This window comes from Cnephaeus nilssonii (genome assembly GCF_951640355.1).
Source record: "Cnephaeus nilssonii genome assembly, chromosome: 20".
NCBI lineage: Eukaryota > Metazoa > Chordata > Mammalia > Chiroptera > Vespertilionidae > Cnephaeus > Cnephaeus nilssonii.
In genome coordinates, this window is record NC_137091.1 from 4085830 (window position 1) to 4100289 (window position 14460).

The window sequence follows — 14460 nt, forward strand, 5'->3', positions numbered from 1 at the left end:
ACAGCAGTTTGCAGGCTCCAAGCCTTTTACTTCCTGCTGTGATCGTATCACCTTTGTCTCCTCTAAAGAAATATTCAGTGTGATGGAAAGCAAAAGGTCTAAGAGCTTATTTTTGACAGAAGATTCTTCTTTTCGATGAAGCATGCAGCCCAGGGAAGGGAGAGCTTTCAACTAGCTAGCCAGGAAGGATCAATATAATCTGACAGGTCAAACAGCAAGACCAAGGGGGTGCCCGGTCCTTGCTGGAGGGCCTTCACTTCCAGCATGAAACCAAGAGCTGGGAGACGTGTGCTCAAATCCCAGCTTTGTTTCTGGGGCTCACTTACCTAATCTTGAAAGTAAGTAAGTTGGCCTAGTTGATCTAATAATGAGAATCTCTTTTATTTATGAAACTCCTTGCAGCTCTGATTTTTATTTTAACTCTGCATTTTATTGGGCTATCTTCATGGCAAAGGCATTCTATAGAGCCCAGAAAAAAAGTATGTGACTTATATAACTGTACTTCCTTTTCTTCTTTAGATTAATAAGAATCATTTCTACAGAGAAACACAGGACAAAACAAACCTTTTTTTTACTGAATGCAGACCTTGGGTAGGTTAAGTAAGATGAGAAAAAAGGGAGAGGAAATAAATTGTATCTAAAGGTACTGGTCAGGCATATTTATCTGAACAAGATGCAGAAAGCAATCTGAACTACTGAGGATACTCAGTCCCACTCAACTAAGACTTGTCTCATGAAAAAAGCAGAGACACACTAATGTGTTTTCAGTCCATAATTCAGAAGAATAGGTTTGGATAGAAAAGACACTGTTCTTAAAACTTTAAACTTTTCCATTTAATAAGAGAAGTCTTGGATCTTACAAAGAAATCGGAGACGTTTATGAAAAGGCAATATTTAAAAAAAGAACCTGTGAATAAAACCATTGAGAAATTTTTCAGCGAGAATCTTTTCCTGATACACATTATAGGCTGACAAAAGTAGTACCCAAACATTTAAATAAACTAGTATCTAAATAAATATTACTGCCAAAACCGGTTTGGCTCAGTGGATAGAGCGTCGGTCTGCGGACTGAGGGGTCCCAGGTTCGATTCCGGTCAAGGGCATGTACATTGGTTGCGGGCACATCCCCGGGTAGGGGGTGTGCAGGAGGCAGCTGGTCGATGTTTCTCTCTCATAGATGTTTCTAGCTCTCTGTCCCTCTCCCTTCCTCTCTGTAAAAAATCAATAAAGTATAAAAAATAAATATTACTTTTCTTACCTTTTGCATATATAAAAAGCACCCAACAAAAATGGAAAATTTCAGACACGGTACAGGGCTGACGCCTGTGGGGAGAAAGAAATTAGAAGATAACAGAAGAATTCATGAGAGACACCACAAATGACAGTAACTTAGGTGAGAAACAAAACCCCCCATTAGACGATGTGAGAGCAGACTCGCTTCACAGGGAAAATATGTAAGAAGTTCTACTCCAACCCATACTGGTAAGGATGAGCTGGGAGCCAGGGAAGAGCTCAGCTCGGAAAGAAGAAGGTTCTACACAACCACAAAAGCTTCTGGAGGTCAAGAAGGTAGGGCAGAAAACCAATGAGGAACAGCTCTCTCAGTGACACCAGCAGGGCTAACGCTGCTTTAAGACCCACGTATGCAGTCAGATATTTCCCCAATGGTTTCCCTCTACCATTGCTGATGAAATGTAAACCCTCCGTCGCTAAAAACATTCCCGATTATATCAAGTCACAACGGGACTTCTTAATGTGAATTCTGGGCTTCCTATCATTCCTTGTACTTCTATTATTAAGAGTTATTTGTTGTATTTTGCCAAGCTGTCTGCTTGGAGGTTCAGACCTGTTCTGAGCTTAGCTTTCCTGCTAAAACCCTGCTAAGGTGTAGATAAGACATCTGTTGCCTCCACATTCCAATAAATGCATTCTAACAAAGAGCTCTGATGAGAAGAACCGGGAGTCTGAGGCTTAGCTCCCGCACTGTCACTCTGGACTCGATTCACCAGCCCCAGCAAGGACTAAATGCCAGTGCTCTGCCTTCAAAAGCAGCTTCCTGACCACAGGCAGGTGACAAACTATCTAGTTTTGATGGCTGCCAAGAGAAAAGCCAAACTTTTTAGCATAACACGCAAGGCACTCTAAAAACTGGCTCTATAAGGTGAGGACCCGAGAGCAAACTGCTTACAAGGCTTGATCCTCACTGTAGTGGTCCCCTTATCCGCACAAGGGTCCTCCAAGACCTCCGGGGGAGTCTTGAAACTGTCACAGTACAGAATCCTACACATACTATGCTTTTTTCCTACATATACATACATACCTTCTCACTTAATGGGAGCATTTTTTATGGCTTCTCTTTGGCATATCTGAATTGCCTGCATCACTAATCTAGTCCTTTGGGGCCATTATTATGTAAAACAGGGTTAAGGTGATACCAAGTCAGTCATCTGATAACCAGAGACTGCAACTAGGCAGGGTGGGGAGCGTCAACAGCCTGGGTAAGCTAGCCACAGGGATGACTCACATCCCTTGGGACAGAGGTGATTTCATCATGCTACTCAAAATGGCACAGTTTACAACTAAGGAATTATTTATTTCTGGAATTTCCTAGAAATTTTAATATTTTCAGACCACAGTTGACCGTAGGTAACTGAAACCAAGGAAAGGGAAACTTCGGATAAGGAGGGGACTATTTTATCTCCAAACTCACCTACCGAAATCCTACCCACTACTGAAGACCTACTTCTACTTAGTCCACGGAACCTGACCTGACCGGCCACACCCGGTGGTTTATCTGTGCCTCAAGTCCTACCGGTCTACTGCCTTTTGCATTTATGTACACCTCCCCTCCCCACTATACAGTAAGCTCTCAAAAGACAGTGACTGGGTTTGTTTTTAAATACATGTGTCCTACGATACACCTCACAAAGCACTTTACACAGTAAATTCTCAATGGCAAACTTCCAAAGGCTGGTGTGTGTGATACACATTGTAGAGTCAGTTACAACACGGGCTCTACAGGCAGACTATGTGAGTTGCAGTAACAGCCCCACACTTCCTCACTGTGTGACCTTGGCAAATTACTTAACCCCTCAAGGGCTTATTTCCCCACCTATATACCAATAGTATCAACCTCATAAACGTGTCATAGGGATTAAAATAACATACGTTTAAGGCTTAGAAGCATCCCTATCCCATAATACTCACTAAATGGTATACATTACTTATTACTATTAGTCAAAAGTACTAATAAAAAGTATGCAGGGTAAATATATATGTAAAATTTTTAAATAAAGTGTCTTACAGTTTTCTTAGGATTAGTTGGTATATATACCCTAATAAACATCAAAGAAAGTACAATCTGAAATCATTTTCTACAACATTGCAAAGAAAGGAAATAATCTGCATCTTTCTGTAAATGATCACATCAGCGTTGCTCAGAATCAGGACAGATCTCTATCCAAACTTCAGAATACTTAATTGTAAATAGTCAATTCCCTAAACAAAACTACAAGGAAACCAGGTGAGCTGCTTCCATATTAGTGGGGTCAACTATAAAAATGTACAGCTTGCTCCATTTTTAAAAGCTACTTACTATTGCAAACATCCTTCACAATTTGGGAAAATTTTTATGTCAAAAGAGAAGCAAACACTATTCATCACTTACATTAACTCCTTTCCCCTACTTTTCTTGGCAGCATTTCTCTAGTTCCATTTTAGGAACAAATTTCCATTTCTACTTTATAAAAAAACTTTTGTGGTAAAGGTAGAGGATTTGCATCCCATAATTGTGCTTATCTATCCGGAAACGTGAAAAATATTGGGTCAAAGTTAAGTTTGTAGGATTTCAGACATGATCAGAAAGCACAAGTTCATAAGTTTCTGCTCCTCACTGATGCCCCCAATCCAACTTCTGGACTCTTGATTGGTTGTAAATATCAAAATACACAAGAGAAGCTACTTCATGGGGATTATTTAGTACTCAATTTGACATAAAATATTGTCAATAATAGAAAATCAAGTGGTCAAATTCTATACCCAAGTTAAATATTTTGGTGAAAATATCTGTGTTCTGACTTTTGCATATTTGGTTGCTTAAATGAAAAGTGAAAGTTTATGAAAATGTATGAAAAGGGGTTTCATACATTTTGCAATATGAAAGAAGCCAAACTGTTCATGGTTAACATGCAATGAAAAGCAAGAAATTATTAAAAGAAAGGTATAGGAGAAAAATATTCTTTATGAAATCACATTTGTTTTTTAAGACTAAACAAAATCAACTGCAGGACAAAATTCAAGGGCTCCAAACCGTGGCAGACAGACACACGTACATCCCTAGCCAGCAGAGAGAAAAGCGTACCGCTGCTTCCTTCCTCGTTGTTGACGAGGCTGCTCCTCCTGAGGGTATTTAAAAATGTCCTGAAAAATGGGCTCATATTTCTTAAAAATTACAGCAGAAACGGTGAAGTTTCTTTCTAGTCTCTCAGTCCGTTCTCTGAAATCTTGGGGTAGATTTGCCATCTCTTCCCATTTCTTCATCTTGTTAAAAAATTCAATTAAGCTAATATTAAAAATAAAAGATATTTTCTAAATTAACCCAAGTATACAAATGCAATTAAAAGTAAATCAAAATTAACTCATTGAATTATATTACTTTTAGACAGTAAAATCAAAACTCCTGCCTCTGACTAGCTTAATCTCCTACAGAATGATTTCCTGATCTTCCGAATCAACTTTTATTATCACAGTACCCTAGGTTTTATTTACAAAATTGATTAAAAAAAAACAAATAATTAACCAGAGTAACGCAACCAACGTTCATGTATCCGACCGCCAGATTTCACAAATATTAACATAGTAAATAAATTCTGCCATGTCTGCTTGTTCTATAGAAACAGCCAAAGTTTTCATTTGTACTCTCCCTCAATCTCATTCCCCATTCTTCTCTCCCTAAACACCATTCTAAAGTTAGTCTGAATCTTTCCCATCCACTACTTACTAGAGTTACTATATGGATATACTTGTATCCATAAATAGTAAGCAATATCTTTTGTATGAGTGATTATAATTATATATAATAAGTAGCATTTTGCAACTTGCTTTTTCATTTAACAATGTTGCCGAGTTAATGTTGATACATGTAGATGTAATTCATTCATTTTAATTGCTAGACGTATTCCTTCATATGAACTACCATGAATTTTTGCATTCCCCAACCAATTGAAATTGAGGTTCCTAACTTTTATTATAACCAAAAATACTGTAATAAACACATTCTTGTACATAAGAATTTCTTTACCAACTACCCCAGAAATAGAATTGAGTCAGAGAAATGTGCATTTTCAACTTTACCAGAAATGTGCCAAATTTCCCACTGAAGTGCTCTGTCAATTTATTCTCTCAGCAATGCACACCAGTAATATAGTTTCTCTTTCCCTACATAATGACCAATATTGTTATTATCAGATTTCAAATTTCTCTAATCTAATGAGTATGAAATGCTTGGTTTGGTTTTTTGTTTGTTCGTTTGTTTTTTACTTTGACTTCAGCTCTTTATGCACTGCCTCTTGTTCTTAGGCCTAAACATTACTCAGAATGGAGTTAGTTCAAAGTCAATAAATAGACTACAGCTAAATATTACATTTCTTGATAATTATTTTAATAGTGATTTTTTAAAAATCACTACGTCCATAAATTATGACAAGGGGTATTTACCTTCCAAAATGCCAAACATCCTTTTTCCATCAATCTTCAATAAGCCATAGAAAAAAATTCACCCACAAGGCACAAATAATAAATGTAATAATTCAATTACACAACCAATAGGAAAAGCATTTCTGCCTCTTCTTGAAAGCATTATCTGACCCTTTTTGTAACTGATTATAATAGTGCTGCTTATCTACCAAATAGGAAACTTAGAAACATTTACACATTCCATATATATTCGATACAAGTCCTGTGCATGTAGTTTGAAGTGTAATATCATGTAATATTTTATTTAACTTTTCAATCTAGAGTACTTCCTAAGGTTTCTCAATATCCTTATTTAGAATTCTTCAATATTACAGAATGATGAGATCACCTCCTAACAGTAAACTCTTCATACAAGTGCCTGCTGTATTAGTCACACTATTTTTCAAGTTCAAGCATAGTTACCTCTGCTCTGAACATCGCAGGAGTCTAGTTAAAGACACATAGTTTCCTTCAGCTGTCCCTTTGCTTACAGTCGGCACAGATTTTCTGCAAGCCACATATAAGGCACATGCTAACCAATGAAGATCATTTCCCTAGAAAAACAAATGAAAATTGTTACTTAACGAGTTATCCTATATAATAAAGATGTAATATGCAAATGGTCGTTATGCCGTGAAGCGTAATGACAGACCACATAATGACGGGATCACGGATCAGCGGGAGGGTAGGGTGGCGGAGAGCTACAGGAGGGGGCAGGGCAGCAAGCTATGGGGAGGGGGGGCCAGGGGGAGCTACAGGAGGGCGGGGCAGCGAGCTACTGGCACAGGGATTCATGCGCAGGGCTACTAGTGTGTGTGTGTGTGTGTGTGTGTGTGTGTGTATAATTCATTATAAAAATTCTCATGTTTAAACTCAAAGTGATATTTATATTTATGTGTTTGTGGGTACTTTCAGTGACGGCCCTCGTCTATGTGCTCATCTTTGTTTTTATCCTTACCTGAGGATATTTTTTCCATTGACTTTCGTAGAGAGAATGGAGTGTGTGTGTGTGTGGGGGGGATGTGTCATCCACGTGAGAGAGACACATCAATAGCCTCTGGTTCCCACCCAGACCAGGATGTAGATCGAGTCTGCAACCAAGGTACATGCCCTTGACTGGGAATCGAACCCATGACCCTTTGGAGCGTGGGCCAATGCTCTAACCACTGGGAAAACTGGCCAGGGCCATGTGCTCTTCTTATAATGGCATTCTTCCGCTGAGAGGAGGGGTCTGTGTTCCCTCACTTTGAACTGGCTCAACCAACAGCACAGGTCAAAGTGATACTATGTAACTTTCAAGGGCATAAAAGGCAATACAGATTCCACCTGGCTCTGTCAGGACCTGTGCCTTGGGAGGCCCAACATGGGAGTAGAACACCTTGGGCAAATTACTTAACCATCACAGAGGCTCAATTTTCTTATCTGAGGGCTGGGAGAATGGAATGAGCTATAAGTATGAAGTACAGAAAAATACAAGAAATCAAAAGATAAAACTCTGTAGCCAGTATTCAGCATTAAGAATTACATTCTCTTATATCTGGTAGCGTCCCTGGCTACAAGCTCCACAAGGCAGGGGTTTTTAAGTTTTATACGCGGTCTATTCCCAGCACCTACAATAGTGCCTGGCAAAGAACAGTTGGTCAAAAAATATTTAATACATGAATAAATATTAATTTATTGGCTACGCTGAGCTAAGACTCTGAGACTAAAGTCATAAAAATAAGTAATCACTCATTTTCAAAAATAACTTACTAACCATCTATTTTTTATCACTTGCTTGTGTAACACTGGACTTCACCTCTATGAAATGAAAGACCCCAATTGCATGGTGATAACGCTTGTTCTATATAATTTACAGGATTCTCAGAGGGTAAAATAAGAGCTTATTTGGAGGCACTTATGCTCAGCATCAAAAAGAATCCTTCTCTTTGCCTGACCCCAGGAACCACTGGGCAATAAACAGGAACATGGCCTGTTCAGTCAGATCACCTAAGTATCTTCGTCAACTCTACAGCACTGTCCCTGCGAGTGCTGTGCCAGAAACTACATATTCCTACCTTATTTAACCTCCAGAACAGCTCTGTGACTTAGATACAAATATCTCAATTGTACATATCACAAAATTGATTTGGGAGTGGTTAAGTAAATTGTCCAAAATCTCCTAGATCTGTCAAATACTAAAGCCACTATAGTACTAGCTTTTCTTTCTTCCTGTCCATATAACAATGGGAAGAAAAAAACGGAATTAAAATCCTATTAATGCAAAAACAACTACAAAAATCACCTTAGTGGCACGTACGCAAAAATACCCTAGGTGTACTCAAATACCTGGATAGGCTTTTCCATCCAGGGCCTACCTGCCTTACTCTTTCCCAAACCTGTAAAACAACTTGTGAAAATCACGTGGCTTCCTGTTTGAAGGCTGCACTAGCGGGCGAGGAAACAGCTGATAAACAACCCGCACTTCCGCGTCACTTCCCATTGGCCCACAAAGGGGCGGGGCTTGCAAGCCTTGAGCCTCACTGGCTACAAAGAGCATTTTTCTCATCCGCAGGCCCCGTCCGTCCGAAGAAAGGGGCACAACAACAAGCCTAAATCACAGGGGCTGTAAGAGCCCAGTGCAATGTCGGGGGGGTGAGGGGGTGGCCAAAAGGGGTTCAAGGTCGTCGCGGCCCTGCCTTCCTAGTGTCAAAGGGGGCGGGGGCCCGGCGTGTGTCCACATCCAGGCGGGCGGGATGCCCGTTTCATTTCACTGCCGCTGGAGGAACTGCCCTCGTACGTGAACACAGCCCGACACCTAACGCGCTGACTCAAACAGATGCAACGCCTGGACAGAGGCGATCTGGTTCCGCAGAAAAGGAACTGAACGAGGACCAGAAACCCCAATATCGGGCGAATCGCGGCGCCCACACGGGCAAGTCCCTCCCCTTATCTGTGCGGTCTCCACAGCCGCACCTGTTCCTTCTGCCGACCAGGTGGTTGTCCATTTGTAGTCATGACCCCAGCGCGACCTCGGCCTCGCGGGGCTGCATTAGGGCAACAGGTGTTCCCCATTCGGAACCCCAAAGGGAAGAGCAGCAAGACGGGGTTCGCCTTCGGAGCCGCTAAGAGCTTTTCAAAAGCCAGGTTTCCAGGTCTAATGCGCGCAGCGGGGGTTCCCACCCCGGGGCCTGTCAGGGGATCCCTGCGGGGCGCCCGACCCGGTGGGAGGGCAGAAAGGTCCCCTCCCGCGGCGGGCGTGACCACTAGGCCCGGAAAGACCTCGCCGCGCCTCCCCCCGGGGCGCACCTCCAGCGTGTAGCTCTCGCTCATGCTCCGGTAGCTGTCCCAGGCCTCCGCCCGCGCCGCCTCGTCCATGTTGAGGCGGCAGCACAGCTCGTCGAACCGCTGCTGGGTCTGCGGAGTCGGCGTCCGGGTCGGCAGCGCGGAGTCCTCCGCCTCCCCGTCGTCGTCCTCTTCCTCCTCTTCCTCTTCCTCGGAGCCTGCCGCCGCCGGAGCGGGTGGCGGGGGCGGCGGCGACTGGTCGCCTCCAGATGGCATGGCGCACCCTTGGGCGGCCAGTCCTCAGGTGAGCTGCAGGCCCGGGCCCGTAGCCATTCAAACCGCGAAGCGCCCGCCCGTCCGCCGCTTATACGGCGACTGCGCCGCCGCTGACGGCGCGTGACCTCACGTAGGCACCAGTAGTTCTGCAGATGGCCTGCAGGGAAATGTAGTCCGGGCCGGAGGCCCACGCGGGTCAAAAAGCATTTCAACATAACCAGTTCGCTCAGTCTCACCTGGGCTGAAATAAAAGCGGCTTCTCTCCATTGTAGGTACGTCCCCATCGCGAGACCATACAGCAAGCAGGGCGCTCTCGAAAAGAAAACATCCAAGGAACATTGACATGTGAAGGTTTCATATCCAAGCTGTTCCCAGAAAGAAGACTCAACAGCTCGGTGTCCTTATTTAAAAAATAAGAATAGCAAGGGCCTGTCTGCCAAAGTTCATTTTCGGCCTCGCTCCTAATTTCTAGCTTTTCCCTAAGTTTACGTTTTATTTGAGCCTTTTAAATAATTATTGGATTTTTAAAAAGCAGTAATTCCTTCCCCTGCTCCCATAGGGCCAATATATGTTCACTGACATATTTGTGCTACCCTGTCACCCAATTAACTTTATTCCTTACTTTTTATTTTGCTTTCTCTTTTCCTATCTATAGGCTTGAATCACTTTATTTCCAATCCGCTTTGGTTTATAAATGAGTATAGTGTACATTTTCATGCTTGAGGAGCCTGAAAACAATGTGAACAGAGGAAAAGAAATACTTGGGCAAAAACCCGAGTTTCAGGGAACTTTAGCAGGGACTGGAGTCAGAGATGAGGATGCCTGGCAGCGGAGAGCAGGATCTGGGGAAAGATAACAGGACGCCCAGGGACAATTTTTGGAGTTTCTTTTTCAGTGTTGAGATAAGGTGATCAAGGGCAAGAACAGAGGTCAAGTACAACTGCTTTATAAGTATTTGTAAGTTCATAAGAAATTCTAGTAGTTTCCTTATATTTAGGCTGGGGATACTAAATTTTAGAAAAATGATACTGCTTATTTTGGACACCAGCAACAGTTTTACTAGAACAAAATTTTGATTTGTTTAGAGGTAAAATTTGTTTACCATTTTTAGTAAAGTTGAATGTAATTGAAATAAAATTTATGGTAATAAACCATCAAATATGTTTTATAAAAATATGCTTTGCTTGTTAATACCAATATTTTCAAAGCCAATGGACTCTAAATACTATAGTAATTTGATACTATCATCCATTTTAAAAGTACACTTACAAAACTTTTAACTATTAGACATTTTATATCATCCCTATTTCTTTTTTACCTAATATTCCCATCCTACTATACCAACAAAATTTTATCTTAATGTTTTGTGCTTGAAAGTCTGTTCTTGAATCTTTCATATTTCCTGTCATCAAAAATGTATGTACTGCCCTGGCTGGGTGGCTCAGTTGGTTAGAGCATCAATCCATACACTAAAAGGCTGAGGGTTCAATTCCTGGTTAGTGCACATATCTAGGCAGTCTCGCTCTCTTAAGCAATTATTAAAAGCATACCCTTGGGTGAGGATAAAAAAAATTAAAGAAAAAATGTGCAAATTAATTTTTAGGTATCCTGTTTATTCTTTTATGTCAGATTCATTGAGGTATAATTTGCATGTAGTAAAATTCACTTTCTAGTATACAGTTCTATGAATTGTGAAAAATAGTCATGTCCACCATAATCAAGACACTAACCATTTCCATCATTCAAATTTTTCCTAGTACCCCTGTGTAGTGATCCCTCCTCACACAGCCCCGGGCAACCACTGGTCAGTTTTCTGTCCCATAGTTCCCTATTTTCCAAAATGTCATATAAATGTAATCATACATTATGTAACCTTGATTGGGCTTCTCTCAACTTAGCATAATGCCTTTCAGATTCACTCATGTTGTTGCATGTGCCGGTCGTTTGTTCCTTTTTATTGCTATGTCTCATCTATATTCCAACATTTATTTATCCTGAAAACATCCAGGTTGTTTCCTTTGGTGATTATGAGCATAGCTGCTACTAACTTGCATGTGCATGTTTTTTGGGTGACACAAGTTTTCAGATCATCCAGCAATTCCACTCCTGGGTACTTATCTGGAGGAAACAAAATCACTATCTTGAAAAAATGTCTGCACCTGTATATTCATGGTGCCATTATTTACAATAGCAAAGACATGCAAACCTGTGTTCATCAACAGATGGATAAAAATATATACATACACAATGGAATATTACTCAGCCATATAAACGAAAATCCTGCCATTTGTGACATGGATGGACCATGTGTGCATTATATATACGTGAAATAATCCAAACAGAGAAAAATACTGTATGATCTCACTTGTGGAATCTAAAAATAAAAAAACAACAAACACATAGGTACAGAGTACAGATTGGTGGTTCCCAGAGGCGGGAGATTGGGGGAGGAGGGAGGAATAGGAAGATGGTCAAGACACAAACTTCCCAACTTATATGTCCTGGGGATGTAATGGACAGCATACTGACTATACTGAACAGGGCTATATTGTATATCTGAAAGTTGCTAAGAGAGTAGATCTTAAAAATTCTCATCCCCCTAAAAAATTTTGTACCTCTGTGTGGTGATGGATGTTAACTAAACTTATGGTAATCGTTTCACTACACACACACACACACACACACACACACACACACGATTTGGTATATATATATTCTGGTGTACAAAATTCTGCACTCCGGGGGCGCAGGGGAGCCTCAGCCCAGCCTGTGCCCTCTTGCAACCCTCGGGGGATGTCTGACTGATGACATCCTTAGCGCTGCACTGGAGGCGGGAGAGGCTCCAGCTATCACCGCTGCACTCGCCAGCCTTGAGCCGGCTTCTGGCTGAGCAGCGCTCCCCGTGGGAGTGCACTGACCACCAGGGGGCAGCTCCTACGTTGAGCGTGGTCAGTGAGTGTCATAGCAACCTGTCGTTCTGCCGTTCAGTTGATTTGCATATTAGGCTTTTATTATATAGTATTATATAGGATGTTGTACAATGTCAATTACATATCAATTAAAACTCAGTATTGGTCATTAAGAAGTTTGATTCTTGGGTTCTGATTATGCAGTCACACACTCACTCACTCAGCCAAAGTCTGCCATCCATCCATCCAAATATTCAGCCAATGTTTAGTCAGTGTAGACTGTATGTCAAGTACAGTGACCAGCACTGAGTGTACAGTCATGAATAAGACAAGCATGGCCTCTGCCCTCAGAGCTTATGACCCCATGGGTAAAGCAGACCTAGAACAAGTAATTGTCAAGTGTAAATATAAAAAAGAAATTCAGGGAGCTATATGAGTGCATCACAAGAGACCTTAAACCTCTGTGGTGTGTGTGTTGAGGGGCTCAATAATTTGGTCCTAAATAAATTATACTGCATCTATATATTAGAATAAGAAAGTCCTTAAAATGTTTTGGAAGATTCTTTAATGACATGGAAAGAGAATCATGGTATAGTAAATGAAAAAAAGTTACAAAATGGTATGTACAGTATAACTCCATTCTTACTAATATATAATATGTATCTGCAAAGAAAAATGACCCAACAGTTAACAATTATCTGAGTGTACAGCATTACGGGAGGGAGGGGGGAAGAGGGGAGGGGAGGGGTTGTTTACTTTGTGCTTTCCCTACTTCCCTTCCCCTTCCCCAGATTTTCTGTAATACACATGTCTTGCTTTTCACTAAGAAAAAGAATTTAAAAATTCATCAAGATGTTATTTTTGCCTAATAAGTTGGCAAATGTTATTTCAAAGGACAATACACAGTATTGGTAAGGATTTGGGGTAAATCAACATTCACAAAATGTACCCTGCTAATGGTAGTATAAATTGCTACTAACGGCATCATTATAAACTCGGCAAAACAAAATTCTTAAAAACACAGTATTTTCACTTCTAGGGATTAAGAAAATCATTAGGGATAAATGCAAAAAATGCATATATAAACCCAAATGTCTATTTTTAAGTACATGGTTAAATAAGTTACTACATCAGTATGAGCCAATACTAAATTATTAATATTAAAAATCACATTGCAGGATACTCATTGACATAGGTCAGTATTATCAAGGGCAGAAGAGTAAATATTATGCCCCATGTAATACTGATTTAATATGAAAGTGTATTAGTTTTCTAGGGCTACCATGACATATGACCACAAACTGGGTGGCTTAAAACAGAAACTTATTCTCTCACAGTTATGGAGGCTAGAAGTCCAATATCAAGGTGCTGGCAGGGTGGCTGCTTCTGGAGGCTCTGAGAGGATCCGTTCCACGCCTCTCTCCCAGCATCTGGTGGTTGCTGGCAAGCCTTGGTGTTCCTTGGCTTGTAGCCACATCACTCCAGTCTCTGGGGGTTGTCTAGTAGCCTTCGTCACCGTGTGTCTCCGTGTGTCTTCTCGTAGGAGAATGCCAGTCACTGGATTAAGGGCCCACCCTAATCTATCAAGATAGCATCTTAACTAATTACATCTCTCAAGACTATTTTCAAAGATCACGTTCTGAGGTTTTTCGTTGACATAAATTTTTGTAGGGCACCAATCAGCCCACTACATGTATAGAACATACGTATAAGTAAGATTGAAAATCTATACCAAGAGTATTTTTATCCCAGGGCGGATTTAATGAATGACTTAAATATTTTTGTGTTTTTCTGCACTTAAAAATAAATAGCTTATGTACTGTAGTTACAATTATGTAGGGATTAAGGTCTCAATTTATTGTATAAGGTGAAGATTACCTGTAGTCAAATATCACTCTTTTCCCTCCTACAGCTCACAAAATACAGAACACATAAGTGTATAGTGTATCTTCTCTCAAAAACATCCAACACGGCCACTTCTTCCTCCAGCATCGGAGTGGATTACTGGTCTTCTGGGTGAGCACTAGATGAAGTAGTTGGCTTGTGTTTACATGCTATATTGTACGAAAAAAGAAAAAGAGGTTTTCTAAGCATAAAAGTATAGTTGAAAGTGTTCAAGTTAAATGAGTGTATCACGAGACTCCACTGTTTTACTTTAGGAAAAACAAGTCTTTTCATCTTTACAAAAAACACTACCAACAATGGCAATGAATTGAGAGTCATAAGACTACATAAAAAATAATTACTGATTTCCAAATGAACCCCTTTACAAGGTTAG

The 14460-nt window shown here is 40.8% G+C and overlaps 2 protein-coding genes across 2 annotated transcripts in view; both read right to left on the bottom strand.

The window, feature by feature from the left end:
• Nucleotides 1–9396, bottom strand: part of RBL2 (RB transcriptional corepressor like 2) — a 55107-nt gene extending 45711 nt beyond the window's left edge. Inside the window, exons 1-4 of the mRNA XM_079759888.1 lie at nucleotides 9022–9396; nucleotides 6157–6287; nucleotides 4361–4561; nucleotides 1259–1323 (exon numbers count right to left, since the gene is read on the bottom strand). Of these exons, the coding sequence (XP_079616014.1) occupies nucleotides 1259–1323; nucleotides 4361–4561; nucleotides 6157–6287; nucleotides 9022–9273 (649 nt within the window). The 5' untranslated portion in view covers nucleotides 9274–9396. The remainder of the gene's footprint in view (nucleotides 1–1258; nucleotides 1324–4360; nucleotides 4562–6156; nucleotides 6288–9021) is intronic.
• Nucleotides 9397–10733: 1337 nt separating this feature from the next.
• The window catches only part of CHD9 (chromodomain helicase DNA binding protein 9), a gene marked incomplete at its 5' end in the record, with an annotated part of 133666 nt that continues 129939 nt past the window's right edge, over nucleotides 10734–14460 (bottom strand). The window contains one exon of the mRNA XM_079759876.1: nucleotides 10734–14236. Within this exon, the coding sequence (XP_079616002.1) occupies nucleotides 14184–14236 (53 nt within the window). The 3' untranslated portion in view covers nucleotides 10734–14183. The remainder of the gene's footprint in view (nucleotides 14237–14460) is intronic.